Raw genomic sequence first — 19,555 nt, forward strand, 5'->3', positions numbered from 1 at the left:
TTGCAATATTATTTTCTGCATAAAGAGGTGAAGAGATGTTTCTCTAGGATCTTAAGGCAGGAGTATATGCTCGAATACCAGTTGACCGGTGTGTATTTATGAAAATGTAATGTAATAAAGGTGAATTTCACATTAGTGGGGAAGGCTCTGGTGGTTCAGTGAGAATGCTGGCAGTTGTTTTTGTTGTTTAGTTGCTAAGTTGTGCCTGACTCTTCTGTAATCCCCATGGACTATAGCCCTCCAGGTTTCTCTGTCCATGCCATTTCTCAGGTAAGAATGCTGGAATGGGTTGGGATGCGTCCATCTTCCCGACCCAGGGATTGAACCCATATCTCCTGCATTGCAGATGGTTTCTTTACCACTGAGCCACCTGGGACACCAGTGCTGGCAGACGCATAACTGTATCACAGCTCATTACATTATACACTTTAAACACTTGGTCTTTATTGTCTGGCAATTATAGGTCAATAGAACTACACAAATAGTGCTGAAACTATTAGAGAAAAAAAACCTTACCTATACCAAAGTATACTTCAGAAAATTAATGTAATAAATGAAACTATAAAGCATTTACAAGAAAATGCTTCCCAAAGTTGTAATGATATTTGTGTGGGAAGAACTTCCTAACCATGAAACCACAGTAGTGACAAAAAAAAGACAGTTTTTTATACACATAAACATACATACATATGTCATTGTAGATAAACAGGATCATATAATACCAGCCTCTTCTCCATAAACCTTCCTCTACATCAGCAGCCCCTTCCCCTTTCCTGCCTCACCTGATAAGCTATGTCAAAAATCTTGCAGATGTTCTTCCAAAATACATGTATTTCTAAAATCATACATATTTATAGGCATATATAAGAGCATATGAGATTTTTTTGGTCATTGTTTTACATAAAAATAGAATTATATTATTCTTTCTTGCATCTTTTCTTAATCCTCTGTACTTGAGGAAAATCCCTGCTTTCATCTGGCATAGCTCTTAATTCCTTTATTTTAATGCTTGTGTATCAACCAGTTGTTTGTCTCACAATTCTTCATAATTTATTCAGCCATGCCTAACTGATGGATCACTACAAATTAGGCTGTAGTGATAAATTTGAAACTTTCAAATAAAGCTTCAAATTTGAAACTGTATTTTCAATTTCAGATCACTACAAATTATGCTGCCTTTACCTTTCTTGTACATATTCAGTAGGAATTGATCCTGTTATTCCTATGGAATAAATGCTTAAGAATAGAATTGCTGCTCCTGAAAATGGACTAGTTTTATATATTTCTATTTTTCATAAATGCTCTCAGCCTGCTTTTCAAAGAAACTGTACCGTTTGCATTTTTACCAGCCAGTTTATCTCCGTTCCATTGTTCTTGCCAGCAGTGGTACTATAGCTTATTTTACTTTCTGCAGTGGTAGTACAGTTCATTTTACTTTTCTTACTTTTTTTTTTTTTAACTTCAAATTTGCTCAGGGTCTCAGAGTTGGCCAGAGATGAATGACAGGGGCCTTTTCCTTTCCCAGGTCTTTCCTGGGCATGCATACTGCCTTAAGTACAGCCTGGAGTATGTCTAGTTCTTAAGGATTTTTTTTTTAATTCCTGCCTAGCCTCTTATTTGCCTCAACTAAAACCACAGCCTTAGGCAGGCACCATATTGCCAGCAGATTACTGTTATTTCTGTGATGCCTGGAGATAGGGCTTTTGGTCTCCCTGAGCGGATGTCTGTTGTGTCAAATGAAATTGCCACAACATCTTGGGATTAGAGTTTTTCAGGAAGCTGCAATTGGGGATAATATACTGATTGGGCTCTAGGGAAACTGGTTTTAATGGAACTGCAAATAAACTTCAGTCCTATCTCTTGGCTGATGCTATTGCCTTTTTAATAGCACCATGCCACAGAGCTAAGGAGCATAGGGGATGGAAATAGCCCTTCATCAAAACATCTTGGGCCTGCCCCCCACCCCAGGTCTTAACAAGGTTCGGTCATTTCCATTGAGTAGACTGTGTTGTGCTCATTTTGTGGCTTCAGTTAGTTGGCAGAGTTCTGAAGTGATTACCCTTAGTTATTTTGCTAGTATTTCAATTTTACTAAGTGAGTGAGTTCACAGAGGTCTCACTTGATCACTCCGGAAATCATCTCCTTTTTAGTTTCTTTAGCAGTTCATAAGCATTGAGTCCACCGTGTGAACTTTAAGGTCATTTTGTCAAAATTCAAGTAAAGCTGTTGGAATTCTTAATTCCATTAAATTTATAATGTAGTTTTGGAAGAGTGCCATTTTAGGATTTTAAGTTTTCTTAACTGGAAGCATGATTAGGACTGATAGACTCGATTATTTAAATGTACACTTCTGTGCAATTTTTTTGGAATTCACAAGTGACACTAGGAAAAGTAGTTGCAACATATGGGCACAGTGTTAATGAATTTTGAATGTTAAATTTATTTTTAAATATAAAGAAGATAACGTATAACCATGGGTAAAAGATATAAGCTATTTTTAAAGAGGAAATACAGATGACTAGAAAGCCAAAGAATTTTCACAGAGATTAAACAATACAATTAGCAAATCAGAAAAAAATAATAGCATTGTTCAGGAAAGGTGGGACAAAGTACTCACATACTTTCTTTACCCTTTCTGGAATACAGTTCTACCTAAATATCTTTTTTTCTCGGAATTAATCCTAAAGAAAAATCATTAATTTATTCACTTATTAAATTGTTATTGAGTGTCCACTCTATGCCAAACAGTGTCACCATGGATACATAAACAAAAAACACATACACACTTAAAAATCTTTACTTTCGTGGAGTTTACATTCTTGTTGGTGAGGCAAACAGCAAACAAAAGAAAATTAAAAATACGTTAGAATGAGCTACTTCCTGGGAGGAAAAAGCTGGGAAAGAGGATAAGAAAGTTTTGGGTTAGCAGTGTGTGTTTGGGACCTTCACTAATAACATAATGGTGACACTGATTAATCTCTAAGAAACAGGAATTTGTATGTCTTATTTTCTTTTAACTTTTTGTGAATTATTAATACAGTGAACATTTAAAACTTGATAATAGAAATCAACCTTTTTAAAAATAATCAAAATTCTTTAACAGTATGAGTTTGACACATTTTACAGAGATTGGTTTATTTTAGCAGTCTCTTGGACAATACAATGGATGGATTTTACTTTAAGAGAGTAAATATAATTGACTTTATTAGCAGAGGGATTAATTGTGCAGCCTGTCACTTTGGGTTAAAATATGATTTAGACCTATTTTCCTCAAATAAGCTATATTAAAACTTGAATTCATTTAGCAAATTGAAATCCTATTTTCCATATCTTTAAAACATTGCAAACACTGAATTTCTCTTACTAGAATTTTGTCACAAATATTGTTGACAAGTTATTCATTTTATTTACTTTTGAGCACTGGATTTCAAACACTAAATTGATCATTTAAAATATCTTGTTTTGTATTAAATACTTCTTTCAAAATCACTTTAAAATATTTCATGATGGATTTCATTATATTTCATTTTATAAACTGTCAATGTATAAGAATTTAGAGTAACTTAGAATTTTAGAATTTAATGCAGAAAACTGTATTTTAGGAAAACAGTTAAAGGATGGGAAGAAGCCAGAACCATGCAAACCTATCCTCAAGGTGGAATTCAAAACGACTAGATCTGGGTAAGATTTTATTTCATTGACAATATTCATTGTATACAATTACTGAAATAGCACTGAAGACTGTCATTACTTTTAAAAGCTTTTACAATGGTCCAGCGAGTTTTTAAATTTTATTCTTGCTTTATTTAACAAAATAACTAAAGTTGGCAATTTCAGGGTAAAATATTTCATGTATTCTCTGTCTTTAGTAGTTTTACAATATATCTTGGAAAGCTTGAATTACTTTTCTTGTCAAACTTCATATGTTCTGTTAGTCTTCAATAACCGTTTATCCACTAGGGAAAATTGTGGAATAAGCAATGAAGAAAAAAACTTAAAATTTAACCTGTTAATGCAATATGTGTTAATTATGAAAATTATATGTATTCTTCACAAATTAAATATTATTTTAAGAATATTTGGCAATTTCAGTAATAAGTACAGCTTAATATTAAAGGAAGAGTGTCAGTTGTATTTGAATAAATTGACACTGTGACTCAGGGATAAGATTTATATGGTTTTTACAGCTTACATATCTTACACATAGTTTTTTGTATATCTGTGTATGTGCATGCTCAGTCTGTCTGACTCTTTGTGACCCCATGGACTGTAGGCCCACAGACTCCTCTGTCCATGTAATCTTCCAGGATACTGGAGTGGGATACTGCCACTTTTACAGGATACTGCCAGGGAATCGTCCTCCTGGAGATCTTCCCAACTCAGGGATCAAACCTGCCAAATGTTATATTTTAAAATATAATAATGAAAACAAATAAACATTTCTTTGAAAATTCTAACCTCTAAAGGAGACTCTTTATGTTCAAGTTTTCTAGGAAAAGTGTATGGTTTTATTTACTAGAACTGTGTAAGAGAGTGAATTTAGGTAGTGTATATAGTGCAGTGGTTCTCAAACTGACCCCTGGAGCAACAGGGGGCTGCAGTCTTGGATGCTGAGTTGCTTCGGTCGTGTCTGACTCTGTGTGACCCCATAGATGGCAGCCTACCGTCCCTAAGATTCTCCAGGCTAGAACACTGGAGTGGGTTGCCATTGCCTTCTCCAGTCTTGGAGGAGAACTCATTAGAAATGTACATTATCACAATTTACCCCAGACCTCTGAAACACAAAGTCTGTGTTGTGTGGGTGGAGCTCCACAGTTAGTGTGGGTGGAGCCCCGCAGTTGGTGTGGGTGGAAACCGGCAGGTGGTGTGGGTGGAGCCCGGCAGGTGGTGTGGGTGGAGCCCCGCAGTGCTGTGGGTGGAGCCCAGCAGTTGGTTCTCACTAGACAGCAGGATGCACACTTAAGTTTAGAACCACTGGGACATTTTTTTCATATGCCAGTTTAGAACCACTGGTTATTATAACTGGCTTGCTTTTCTTTTTAATCTGTTCTTTTCTCAGTCTAATTCTAGTCAACCTTTTTTATCAAGAGTTCTGTTCAGTCACTCAGTCTTGTCCGACTCTTAGCAACCCCATGGACTGCAGCACGTGAGGCTTCCCTGTCCATCACCAACTCCCAGAGTTCACTCAAACTCATATTCATCTAGTCGTTGATGCCATCCAACCGTCTCATCCTCTGTCATCCCCTCTCCTCTCTCCTTCAATCTTTCCCAGCATCAAGGACTTTTCAAATGAGTCAGTTCTTCGCATCAGGTGGCCAAAGTATTGGAATTTCAGCTTCAACATTAGTCTTTCCAGTGAATATTCAGGACTGATCTCCTTTAGGATGGACTGGTTGTATCTCCTTGCAGTCCAAGGGACTCTCAAGCATCTTCTCCAACACCACAGTTCAAAAGCATCAATTCTTCAGTGCTCACCTTTCTTTATAGTCCAACTCTCACATCCATACATGACTACTGGAAAAACCATAGCTTTGACTAGATGGACCTTTGTCGACAAAATGTCTCTGCTTTTTAAAATGCTGTGTAGGTTGGTCATAGCTTTCCTTCCAAGGAGCAAGTGTCTTTTAATTTCATGGCTGCAGTCACCATCTGTGGTGATTTTGGAGCCCAAAAAAGTAAAGTCTCTCACTGTCTCCATTGTTTCCCCATCTATTTCCCATGAAGTGATCGAACTGGTTGCCATGATCTTAGTTTTCTGAAGACTGAGTTTTAAGCCAGCTTTTTCACTCTCCTCTTTCACTTTCGTCGAGAGTCTCTTTAGTTCTTCTTCGCTTTCTGCCTTAAGGGTGGTGTCATCTGCGTATCTGAGGTTATTGATATTTCTCCTGGCAATCTTGATTCCAGCTTGTGCTTTATCCATCCTGGCATTTCTCATGATGTACTCTGCATATAAGTTAAATAAGCAGGGTGAAAATATATAGCCTTGACGTGCTCCTTTCCCAATTTGAAACAAGTTTGTTCTTCCATGTCCAGTTCTAACTGTAGCTTCTTGACCTGCATACAGATTTCTAGGTCAGGTGGTCTGGTATTCCCATCTCCTGAAGAATGTTCCACAGTTTGTTGTAATCCACACAGTCAAAGGCTTTGGTGTAGTCAATAAAGCAGAAGTAGATGTTTTTCTGGAACAGTTGCTTTTTCGATGATCCAATGGATGTTGGCAATTTGATCTCTGGTTCCTCTGACTTTTCTAAATCCAGCTTGAACATCTGGAAGTTCATGGTTAATGTACTGTAGAGGCCTGGCCTAGAAAATTTTGAGCATTACTTTCCTAGTGTGTGAGATGAGTGCATTTGTGTCGTAGTTTGAGCATTCTTTGACATAGCCTTTCTTTGGGATTGAAATGAAAACTGACCTTTTCCAGTCCTGTGATCACTGCTGAGTTTTCCAAATTTACTGGCATATTGAGTGTGGCACTTTCACAGCATTATCTTTTAGAATTTGAAATAGCTCAGCTGGAGTTCCATCACCTCCACTAGCTTTGTTCATAGTGATGCTTCCTCAGGCCCACTTGACTTCACATTCCAGGATTCTAGGTGAGTGATCACGCCATTGTGGTTATCCCAGTCATGAAGATCTTTTTTGTATAGTTTGCCTATGTATTCTTGCCACCTCTTCTAAATGTCTTCTTCTTATGTTAGGTCCATACCATTTCTGTCCTTTATTGTGCCTATCTTTGCATGAAATGTTCCTTTGATATCTCTGCTTTTCTTGAAGAAATCTCTAGTCTTTCCCATTCAATTGTTTTCCTCTATTTCTTTGCATTTTCTCAGAGTAGGATGAAGAATCTTAAGATTGCTGTTATTTCTCCTTGATCCTCTTTAGCCTTCTTCTGGGACCCAGAACATGTATTGTGCTCAGACAAAAGGTTGAGTGACCTCCAAGAGGAATAGCATCTGTTTAATTAACTCTGACATCGCTCACTGTGTGACATTTGGCACTGAGTTCTTTGACTTCTTTGTGCTGGTTTCCTCATTTAGGACATAGATAATAGGTCAAAGGTTTGTTGTAATGAATTGAGTGAGATGATCATGTTTTCAAAACATTACACACAGTGCCTGGCACATCATAAATTTTCTATGAGGGGTTGCCCTTATTTTTATGGGAAACCTCCTACCACAGGTTGCCTTTTTTTTTGCTGTATTTGTCTTGTGGCAAAAGTATGTGAATAGATAACATGACAGCAAAAGAGGGTGGGGTGGGGGAACCAGGAAAAAACAAAAAACAAACCCTGTGCTTGTAATACAAAGTAAAATGAATTGTCTAAACATTTAAACTAACAGTGCTGCTTGTTCTCTGAATTGTCTAATCATATTAACAGCTGTGGTTTGGCAACAGAGGCAGACATCCTGGGAAGCTTTTTCTCTTTGTGTGTTCTACCTGTCTTCATGTTCATTCCTATATATCGGGAGTATTTGTAAGTTTTTGATTTCTTCAGGATGGCAGGGATAATTCTCCTTTCTTAGGATCAGAAACATAAAGCAGTCTGACTCTTTTATATGCATTCATGGTGGTGGTTTAGTTGCTAAGTCATGTCTAACTCTTTGCAACCCCATAGACTGTACCTCTTTAATCTCTTCTGTCCATGGGATTTCCCAGGAATGAATACTGGAGTGGTTGCCGTTTCCTTCTCTGGGGAATCTTCTCAACCCAAGGATCAAGCTCAGGTGTCATGCATTACAGGTGCCACCAGTATGCATTTGTAAGTGCTGTTAATACAAGATAAATCAATAGGGTAGCCATCTGGTAACAGTTCTCTCCAGCTTTCCAGTGTCTTTTTCCACCTGGGATAAAATTTTCAGTAAATTAAATGAGCTCTTTCCTTAACTCCATGACTTGTTTTCTTGTGATAGCTCCCCAGAATTCCAGTATGTACCCAACATTGAGAACTGCTGCACGGAGAGAAGGCTTACCTCATTTAAGCAAGCTGGGCAGCACTCAGCCTTTCCTGTTCCTGGCGAGTGTCTTGGGCAGGTGCCCACAGAATATGTTCTGTCAGTTTATGTTGGAAAATCACCAGATTTTGTTAGAAGGGCTGTCCTCCCCTGCTCAGGATCTACCACATCATCTTCTCTTTACCTGGAAATAATTTGAGGCTGAAAGATTCCCTCACATCCTCTGTAACTCCGCATAGATGTCACTGCTTTTCAGGCTGTCTTGGCCGTGCTGACTGGATCGTGTCTGCTAGTAATACTCTAAAATCATGCTGTATTTTTGTCATTAATAATGAACTTATTTACTTGATGCATGCCTTTCCCATTAAATATTCAGCTTGATGAAAACACGGGACATACCTGTCTCAATTTTAATTGTCCAGGCTCAGCACTATTGAATATAAGGAAGTAGACAGGTGTATAGAAAAGTGCAGCCATGAAGAATTAGCTGTTACCTATTAACGATAAGAGCTAGCTGTTACTTTTAAAGGTAAACTCTGACAGAAAAATGAGTGAAGATGTTGTATGCCTTTTATTTTCTAGTAAAGCGTATATTACTCCAGGAGAGACAAGATTTTTCCCTTACATAGAGAACAGTGACAATTTAATTAACATAACATTTTAATAGCACTTTTATTAAAGACATGCAGCTGTTCTTGACAGGGCTTCCCTGATGGTGGTAAAGCATCTGCCCACAATGCAGGAGACCTGGGTTCGATTCCTGGGTCAGGAAAGTCCCCTCGAGAAGGAAATGGCAATCCACTCCAGCACTCTTGCCTGGAAAATCCCATGGACGGAGGAGCCTCATAGGCTACAGTCCATGGGGTCACAAAGAGTCGGACACGACTGAGCGACTTCACTTCACTTCACTTTATTAAAGACATGCAGCTGTTCTTTACATGTGCTTGCTTAGTTGCTCAGTTGTGTCCAACTCTTTGTGACCCTGTGGACTGTAGCTTTCCAGGCTCCTCTGTCCATGGGAATTCTCCAGCAGGAATACTGGAGTGGGTTGCCATGCCCACCTCCAAGGGACCTTCCCAACCTAGGGATCGAACCTAGGTCTTCCACATTGAGGTGGATTCTTTACTGTGAACCACTGCCCTTGACCAGTTCTTAATAAAATTTCAGAAATTAAATGGTAAGTCAATTCTGTTGAAGTTATTTCTTTGAAAATCTAATGTGACTCAGGTGTGAAGTCATGCACCCAGTGGTGCTTGACCAGTGAGTGTGAGTGAGCGAGCTCTTGAGCCAGACCTCCTGGGTCTGAATCTGGCCTCGGCTCCCCACTAGTGTGCAGTCATCAGCTAGGTTTCCTGTGCTTGTTCTTTCTCTGTAAGATGGGAATAATGGTAGTATGTATGTCAGAATTGTGAAGATTAGAGACTTCCCTGGCAGCAGAGTGGTTACTACTTGCCTGCCAAAGCAAGGCATGTGGATTCAACCCCTGGTCAAGGAGCTGACATCCTGCATGCATTGTGGCCAAAAAAGCAAAACATAAAACAGAAGCAGTATTGTGACAAATCAATAAATAGTTTTAAAATAATTAAAATAAATTTTTAAAAAATTTATGAAGACTCAACAATATATATAAAGCACCATTCATAGTACCACCAGGTTGCGGGGAAGCCTCTCTTGTTAGGGAACCTAAAAGTGAATATTACCACAGTCAAATATGGCAGTTACATTTGGAAAAGCACATCTAAGAAATTCATTGAATCCCTTTTGTCATAACACATGCTATGACCAGCTTTTTGTGTACAGGGCCAGAGAGTAAATACTTTAGGCTTTACAAATTGTTTGCGTCTCTTGCAGTTATTCAGCTCTGCCACCATAGTCCCAAAGAAGCTCTGAACACTCATAAATGAATGAATGAAGAAGTGTTACAGTAAAACTTCACAGACTTGAAAATTTGAATTTTCATAAAATAATGTTCACAAAATTAAAATTTTTCACATAGTTTTCAAAAAATATCATTATTACTTTGTGTGATTTTTTTTCAACTTTTGAAAAACATAAAAACCATTCCTAGTTTGCAGGCCATATAAAAACAGGCAGTGGGTCATGGTTTGATGACCCTTGATAAGCACACATACACACACATGATATATTTGTTAACCTTTAAGGAAAAGTTGGGATTTTGTGTTTGATTATTCCCTTACTCTATTCCTCACTCCCATTCCTGGTTCCAGAATGTGTTTTGTAGATACGGTGATTTAATTTACTGAGTGTGCTAAAACCTATAGGTCAATTACCTGTATAATATAAAAGACCAGATTATAATAAAAATTCAAGATACGCTGGTGATATTCTGGTTCTAAAATTATCTAAAGATCCTTTTTGGTAACTCCCACAAACTTGATACCACTGAGTCCCACTACTAACAAGGCTGTCCTTCTAATGAGAGAATCCTAACTTTGAGAAGTCCCAAAACAAACTCCTTGTACATGACATAATTTCCCCAGAACATGGGCTCACTTTTTATGATTTTTAATCCTTCCAAACTTTTTTTTCTGCTGGAAATTCATTTTATTATTAGTAAGTCACATGATACAAAAGGATAAGGATATTCAAGTGGAACTTAGGAAAAGGGCAGGCAGAAAAAGTGGAGGCATAGAAAACTGGAAAAAGAGGGTACAGAATCAAAACAAGCAATTTGTGCACACACATGCATACACCCCCCACACCCCTCAAGCCCTCAGCCCATCAGATAAGAAGTCACCTAGCATTAAAACAGTGCGTGGAACCAGATAACCCAAGGTCTGGGAGCCAGTGAGGACTCTAGGAGAGATTAGGTTGTTCTTAAATAACTACATCTATTAACACTCATACGGGGCTATGTATGTGCTGCCCAACACTGTTCTAAGTGCATTACACATATGTATTTAATCTCTGCAACTACCCTGTGAGGTAGGTATTATCTTACAGTTGATGAAACTAGAGCAGAGAGGTTGAGTAACTCGCTCAAAATTATAGCTGAAAAAACCCAGAATTAAGTCAGTACTCTTAACCATACTCGACTGCTGCCTACTCTGTTTGCATTAATGGCCAACCCCGACAATCATGCTTTACAGATAGATTGAACATTGAGAACAATGTTTTGGGATCCAGGTTTGGTAATAGTCTTTTAGTTTAGTACAGTCGCTCAGTTGTGTCTGACTCTTTGTGACCCCAGGAACTGCATCAGGCCAACACCACAGTTCAAAAGCATCAATTCCTCGGGCTCAGCTGTCTTTATAGTCCAACTCTCAATCCATACATGACTACTGGAAAAACCATAGCCTTAACTAGACGGACCTTTGTTGACAAAGTAATGTCTCTGCTTTTTAATATGCTGTGTAGGTTGGTCATAACTTTCCTTCCAAGGAGTAAGCGTCTTTTAATTTCATGGCTGCAATCACCATCTGCAGTGATTATGGAGCCCCAAAAAATAAAGTCAGCCACTGTTTCCAATGATTCCCCATCTATTTACCATGAAGTGATGGGACCAGATGCCATGATCTTCGTTTTCTGAATGTTGAGCTTTAAGCCAACTTTTTTACTCTCCTCTTTCACTTTCATCAAGAGGCTCTTTAGTGCTTCTTCACTTTCTGCCATAAGAATGGTGTCATCTGCACGTCTGAGGTTATTGATATTTCTCCCGGCAATCTTGAGTCCAGCTTGTGCTTCTTCCAGCCCAGCGTTTCTCATAATGTGTCTGCACATAAGTTAAATAAGCAGGGTGACAATATACAGCCTTGACGTACTCCTTTGGAACCAGTCTGAGTTCCATGTCCAGTTCTAACTGTTGCTTCCTGACCTGCATACAGATTTCTCAAGAGGCAGGTCAGGTGACCTGGTATGTGCATCTCTTTCAGAATTTTCCACAGTTTATTGTGATCCACACAGACAAAGGCTTTGGCATAGTCAATAAAGATGTTTTTCTGGAACTCTCTTGCTTTTTCCATGATCCAGCGGATGTTGGCAATTTGATCTCTGGTTCCTCTGCCTTTTCTAAAACCAGGTTGAACATCAGGAAGTTCACAGTTCATGTATTGCTGAAGTCTGGCTTGGAGAATTTTGATCATTACTTTACTAGCATGTGAGATGAGTGCAATTGTGCGGTAGTTTGAGCATTCTTTGGCATTGCCTTTCTTTGGGATTACAATGAAAACTGACCTTTTCCAGTCCTGTGGCCCCTGCTGAGTTTTCCAAATTTGCTGACATATTGAGTGCAACACTTTCACAGCATCGTCTTTCAGGATTTGAAGTAGCTCAACTGGAATTCCATCACTTCCACTAACTGTTCATAGTGATGCTTCCTAAGGTCCACTTGACTTCACATTCCAGGATGCCTGGCTCTAGCTGAGTAATCACACCATCATGATTATCTGGATCGTGAAGGTCTCTTTTGTACAGTTCTTCTGTGTTATCTTCCCTGGTGGCTCAGAAGCGTCTGCCTGCAATGTGGGAGATGTGGGTTCGATCCCTGCATCAGGGAGATTCCCTGGAGAAGGAAATGGGAACCCACTGCACTATTCTTGCCTGGAAAATCCCATGGATGGAGGAGCCTGGTGGGCTACAGTCCATGTGGTCACAAAGAATCGGACTCTACTGAGCGACTTCACTTTCACTTTCTGTGTATTCTTGCCACCTCCTCTTAATATCTTCTGCTTCTGTTAGGTCCCTACCATTTCCGTCCTTTATTTAGCCCATCTTTGCATGAAGTGTTCCCTTGGCATCTCTAATTTTCTTGAGATCTCTAGTCTTCCCCATTCTGTTGTTTTCCTCTATTTCTTTGCATTGATCACTGATAAAGGCTTTCTTCTCTCTCCTTGCTATTTTTTGGAACTCTGCGTTCGAATGGGTATATCTTTCCTTTTCTTCTTTGCTTTTCGCTTCCCTTCTTTTCACAGCTGTTTGTAAGGCCTCCTCAGACAGCCATTTTGCTTTTTTGCATTTCTTTTCCATGGGGATGGTCTTGATTCGTGTTTCCTATACAGTGTCACTAACCTCCATCCATAGTTCATCAGGCATTCTGTCTATCAGATCTAGTTCCTTAAATCTATTTCTCACTTCTACTGTATAGTCACAAGGGATTTGATTTAGGTCATACCTGAATGGTCTAGTGGTTTCCTCCACTTTCTTCAATTTCAGTCTGACTTTGGCAACAAGGAGTTCATGATCTGAGCCACAGTCAGCTCCCGGTCTATTTTTTGCTAACTGTATAGAGCTTCTCCATCTTTGGCTGCAAAGGATATAATCAGTCTGATTTTGGCATCATCCATCTGGTGGTGTCCATGTGTAGAGTCTTCTCTTGTGTTGTTGGAAGAGGGTGTTTACTATGACCAGTGCCTTCTCTTGGCAGAACTCTATTAGCGTTTGCCTGGCTTCATTCTGTACTCCAAGGCCAAATTTGCCTGTTACTCCAGGTGTTTCTTGACTTCCTACTTTTGCGTTCCAGTCCCCTTTAATGAAAAGGACATCTTTTTTGGGTGTTAGTTCTAAAAGATCTTGTAGGTCTTTGTAAAACTGTTCAACTTCAGCTTCTTCAGCATTACTGCTCAGGGCATAGACGTTGATTACCATAATATTGAATGGTTTGCCTTGGAAATGAACAGAGATCATTCTGTCATTTTTGAGATTGCATCCACGTACTGCATTTTGGACTCTTGTTGACTATGATGGCTACTCCATTTCTTCTAAGGGATTCCTGCCCGCAGTAATAGATATAATGGTCATCTGAGTTAAATTCACCCATTCCAGTCCATTTGAGGTCGCTGAACCCTAGAATGTCAATGTTCACTCTTGCCATCTCCTGTTTGACCACTTCCAATTTGCCTTGATTCATGGACCTAGCATTCCAGGTTCCTATGCAATATTGCTCTTTACAGCATCAAACCTTGCTCCTATCACCAGTCCCATCCACAACTGGGTGTTGTTTTTGCTTTGGCTCCATCCCTTCATTCTTTCTGGAGTTATTTCTCCACTGATCTCCAGTAGCATATTGTGCACCTACCGACCTGGGGCATTCATCTTTCAGTGTCCTGTCTTTTTGCCTTTTCATCCTGTTCAATAGTCTTTACATTTTTTTTTTAATATTTACATCAATGAATGCATCATCTTAGTTACTCATTCGTAGAGCCCCTGCTTTTCTCTGAACTCTTGCCACCCAAGCACTATTCAGCAGATGTTCCCTATTCATTCTCTCTCCTCCGCTTCAGTTCTTGCTAAGCCATAGCAACGAGAAGAGAAACTCATTTGAATAGCACACCCTCATTCCAAATCAAAAGGAGTTTCCTTTTGTCTTGTTCAGTCGCTCAGTTGTGTCCATCTCTTTGCGACCCCATGGACCATGGACTGCAGCATACCATTCTTCCCTGTCCTTCACCATCTCCTGGAGCTTGCTCAAACTCATGTCGATTGAGTCAGTGATACCATCCAACCATGTCGTTCTCTGTCATCCCCTTTTCCTCCTGCCTTCAGGCTTTCCCTGCATCACAGTATTTTCTAATGAGTCGGCTCTTCACATCAGGTGACCAAAGTATTAGAGCTTCAGCTTCAACATCAGTTCTTCTAATGAATATTCAGAACTGATTTCCTTTAGGATTGACTGGTTGGATCTCCTTGCAGTCCAAGGGGTGCTTAAGAGTCTTCTCCAACACACAGTTCAAAAGCACCAATTCTTCGGTACTCAGACTTCCTTATGGTCCAGCTCTCATATCCGTACATTACTGCTGGAAAAACCATAGCTTTGACTAGGTGGACCTTTGTTGGCAAAGTAATGTGTCTGCTTTTTAATATGCTATCTAAGTTTGTCATAGCTTTTCATCCCAGGAGCCAGTGTCTTTTAATTTCATGGCTGCAGTCACCATCTGCAGTGATTTTGGAGCCCAAGAAAATAGTCTGTCACTGTTTCCCCATCTATTTCCCATGAAGTGATGAGACCAGATGCCATGATCTTCATTTTTTGAATGTTGAGTTTCAAGCCAGCTTTTTCAGTCTCCTCTTTAACCTTCATCAAGAGGCCCTTTAGTTCCTCTTCACTTTCTGCTCTCAAGGTAGTATCATCTGTGTATATGACATTATTGATATTTCTCCTGGCAGTCTTGATTCCAGTGTGTGCTTCATCCAGCCTGGCATTTCTCATCATGTACTCTGCATATAAGTTAAATAAGCAAGATTACAATATACACCCTTGATGTACTCCTTTCCCAGTTTGGAACCAGTTCATTGTTCCATGTCCGTTTCTAACTGTTTCTTCTTCACCTGCATCAGGTTTCACAGGAAGCAGGTAAGGTTGTCTGGTATTCCCATCTCTTTCAGAATTTTCCACAGTTTGTTTTGATCTACACAGTCAAAGGCTTTAGTGAAGTCAGTGAAGCAGAAGTCCTAACAATTCTTATATACTTACTTGAGATAAAAATAGCATCTTAGATCTTACTGTTCTCAATACCCTTACTTAGATGGCTTGGCTTTAAAGCACCAAGAAGAAACGAATTAGTAGATACAGTGAACATTTGTTACTTACTTACTATGTGTCAGATATTCTCCTGTGCAATTTGAATGTATTATCTTTAATAATTCTCCTAGCAGCACTATGACTGGGGTACTTTTATTGTCTGCATTTAGGATTATAGATAATGAGCCATGGAAAGCTTAACTAGCTTGACCCATGAAGTAATAGAGCCAATTTTGAGCCCCGGTTGACCCCAGAGCTAGAGCTCTTAATCAGTTTACTGGACATGCTCACAGATAGCCTGGGTTAGGATTGGACTCTACTAATCACTCATAAGTCACTCAGTTCACCAAGAACTGCATTCTTTTTTATATTTGCTAGTTTATCAGATTGTCTTTTTAAATTTAGTGTTAAATCATACTTGGTACACATAATCACACTAATGTGAGCTGAGGAATCTGTCTGTGCCTCTTAGCCTAGATAACTTAATGCAGGTAACCCTAGCTACTCATGACCAGAGAGCTTTTTAGGTTGCTTCCAGGCTGCAGACTTAATTCTAACCTGATGATGCATGTTTTTTATAGTATCCATGCATGATCATAGCACTTGGTCATATACCCATACTGTGGAAAATTCCCCAAGCAGATTTATATTTAATTGTACCTAATGGGAAAAGACCTTTCTGAATCCACGGACTCTTAAAATTTCAAGTGTCTCATCAGATAACCTTCCCTATATACTTGTTATTTTTACAAGTAAAGTTTCAATCAAGTCAGCAAGTTTTAATCTCAGATTGGCTGATTTTCATCTTATCACTGTCTTCAGAGACATTCTTATGACCCACTGCAGATTTATCTATATTATTTTCATTCTCTCAAAAGTAAAACATTCTTTCCCAGTCTTACTCTTTAAACCTCATACCTAACTAGTATAAGTTATTATTCACTTACTTGATTATAAGATAACTTTTGACTTGCAGTGCCTTAACATTATTGTATAATCCCCTGTAGCTAGAACACTGAGACTACTGGATTGATAGCTGTTTCCTCTGACATCAGAACACTTCATTTAGTAGTTATATAAGTATATGCTCAAGATTGGGGTTTGTCCATGGCATCTATCAATTTAAAGTAGTAAGATTTTTCTATTTTTAAGCATCTTTATTAATATTTAATTTATTACAGCTAAATTAAAACTTATATCCATATTTAATTAAGTCTCCTGATATCCAAATCCATTTTTCTATCATTAGCAAATTTTACTTGTTAACTTTTTTGGAAAGTAGATGTGTTATCAAGCCTTCAAAGTATATTTAAACCAGTGGCAGTTGCTAAAATGGAGGTGATGTTGCTTCAGTATGAAACAGAGTAACATATGCAGGATGCTTCCCTGACAGCTCAGAACCCTGTAGCACCAACGCTCCCAGCACTGGTGTTTTACCTTGAAAGATGCTAAAATAAAATAGGAATGAAGACTAGCAGACTCCAAACAGGAAGAATGGAAATATAAGGTAATCATAATCTTGAACTGTTTCTAGGAAAGAGTAAGCAAGCATTATTTACTTCTGTAGAAAGATAACAGAAGAAAAGTTAGGAGATATATACTGTAGGAAAGATTAACTTGTAAAAAGGTGCTTGAATAGTACATTTCAAAGATGAACCAGAATGTAGGGATGTTAAAAGAAAGAAAAAGAAATGAATGGATTCATAATGGAAAACCCTCATGTAGAACATGTATTCAGTGAATTCACCAGTAGATATAAGTAGCAATTATGTGTCATCAAGAAGAGTAAGGTACAGATTCTTTTTTTTTTTTTTTTTTTGAGAGTAGAAAGCAGTATTTATTTATTTTGGCCATAATGCATAACATGTGGGATGTTAGTTCCCCAACCAGTGATCAAACCCTTGCTGCCTGCGTCAGAAGCGAGGCGTCTTAACCGCTGGTCCACCATGGAAGTCCCAAGATGCAGATTTTTATTTTCACTTTAAATTAGAGAAGACCTCCATATGACTAATGACAGAAAAATAAGAGCCTTTGGAATAGGAGACACTGAAAATGAAACATGTTTAGAAGAAAGTTTTAGAGTGGATTTCTAATAATGATTCCAAAGTACAGATGGAGAAGATAACCTTTCTTAAATTTTGAAAGCATTTTTATATGATCAGGTGATCTATTCTTTTAGAAAATTTTTTGGTGTCGGACGTGACTTAGCAACTAAACAGTGAACAAAACCAAAAATGTTAGAATTATATATATTTTAGATCCTGAAATGTAACACTGAAGTAGGTGAAGTAGATGATAACAATAAACAGTGTGGCAGAGGGGAGTGCACAAGTTGAAGAATGGAACAAAACTAGGGAAATTAAAGGATGGAAAAGCATTCTTAGTCCCTGCTACAGTGACTTCCACACATAAAGCACTCAGTAAAATGATAGTTGAATGAATAAAACATAATAATATCATGACTTAATTTGCTTTTTCTTGAGTGATCTAGAAAGCAGAAAAATTTTCTGCATAAGCTACATTTTAGCAGGACCTTAATACAAAGTATAATAACAGATATGAACATGACATTAAAAATTGGCAAGCTCTTCAGATATTTCACAGGAAAAATGCACTTTTAAAAAGTTTAATTAGTCACGAAAACTTAACTTCATTTTAACCACTGTTATTATCTTATTCTCTGAAATGTTTTTGAAAGTATCTAGATTTTTTTTTTAATTTGTGACATTAAATAAAATCCTAACAAGAGAAACATAGGACCTGTAATTCCACTATTCTAAAACAATTTTTTTTCATGGGTTCATTTTCCCTAAGTCTTTTTTCAAATGCATATCCATTTTCACTTTACTTTATTCTTTGAGGATATTCAGTTTGGTAATTTTTGTCCTCTTACTCTATCTAAAGTATCCTAGTTTTATCAGTGTTTAAAATTAAGTTTCAAAGGCTGTATAGTTTACTCAGACATGCCTCCCTTTTTTCAAACATTTAGTTTTTCACATTATAGATAATCAAATTTTAATATTACTAATATAGTAGTGAACATATTCTCTCATGATTCTATAGAGAATTCAACAGAAGATTTTTGCTATTATACTGTTTCTTTACAGTAAATTTCCAGTGATAAAATTTTGAAGATAAAATATTTTTAGGAACCTTAACAAATAGACAAATTTCTTTTTGAAATTATACTTTAAAGAAGTATAAAATATAATAATTTCATAGTCTTATCAATGCAGTATGACTTTGTTTTTTAATTTACTACCTTAAAATCAGCATTTATGCTTTAGAATTATCCTTAATTCTCTAACCATAATGTGAACTCCTAAATGAATGCTGTTAATGGAAAGGCAGCGTGCTGCCATAATTGGGGGTTGAAGTTACATTTATTTCTATCTGCAGGCAAAGCAGCGATGATTCATAGAAACTTTCCACTTTAATTTTTTGTAAGCATTTGTCCAGCTAAGCTTTTATGTTTTGACAGGGACCAGAAATTATTCATAAACTTGTCTGTAGTGTTGTATATGTATTATTTATTAAAATACAAATTTTATTTCAAACCTAGTCATTTTCAAAATTGTTGCTTATTTGTTATGGCTATTAAGACATTCCCTTGTTATACTGCCTCTAGTTGATTTTTTCTACTTTTGCCTACTACTGAAGTTCATTCTGAGCTTTCCTACAGTTTCCTTTAGAGCCATGCTTACTTTTCATGTAAGTTGGTTCTCTGTGGGTAGTTGCTCAGTCATGTCCAACTCTTTCCAATCCCATGGGCTGTAGCCTGCCAGGCTCCTCTGTCCATGGGGATTCTCCAGACAAGAATTTTGGAGTGAGTTGCCATTTCCTTCTTTAGGAGATCTTCCCAACCCAAGGATCGAACCCAGATCTCCCACCTTGCAGATGGATTCTTTACCTTCTGAGCCACCAGGGAAGCCAAAAAAAAAAAAAAAAATTGGTTCTCTAGTGCATTCTTAAAGCCTTATGTATTATTCAAGCTAATCTAAGAGTATATTTCCCATCTTTATTCATCATCCTAATCTACAATTTTTCCTATCCCTAAGATGACTTCACTGTGATCTGTATATACACTCAATGTCTTAGTGATAGTTCACTGGTTGTTGTTTCTGTT

General features: G+C 37.9%; 1 protein-coding gene across 1 annotated transcript in view; it reads left to right on the top strand.

The window, feature by feature from the left end:
- STXBP5 (syntaxin binding protein 5) overlaps window positions 1–19,555 on the top strand; it is a 164,775-nt gene that overhangs the window by 73,958 nt on the left and 71,262 nt on the right. Inside the window, exon 9 of the mRNA XM_052645571.1 lies at window positions 3,603–3,681. Coding sequence (XP_052501531.1) covers window positions 3,603–3,681 — 79 coding nt within the window. The remainder of the gene's footprint in view (window positions 1–3,602; window positions 3,682–19,555) is intronic.

This window comes from Budorcas taxicolor, chromosome 9 (genome assembly GCF_023091745.1).
Source record: "Budorcas taxicolor isolate Tak-1 chromosome 9, Takin1.1, whole genome shotgun sequence".
Classification (NCBI taxonomy): domain Eukaryota; kingdom Metazoa; phylum Chordata; class Mammalia; order Artiodactyla; family Bovidae; genus Budorcas; species Budorcas taxicolor.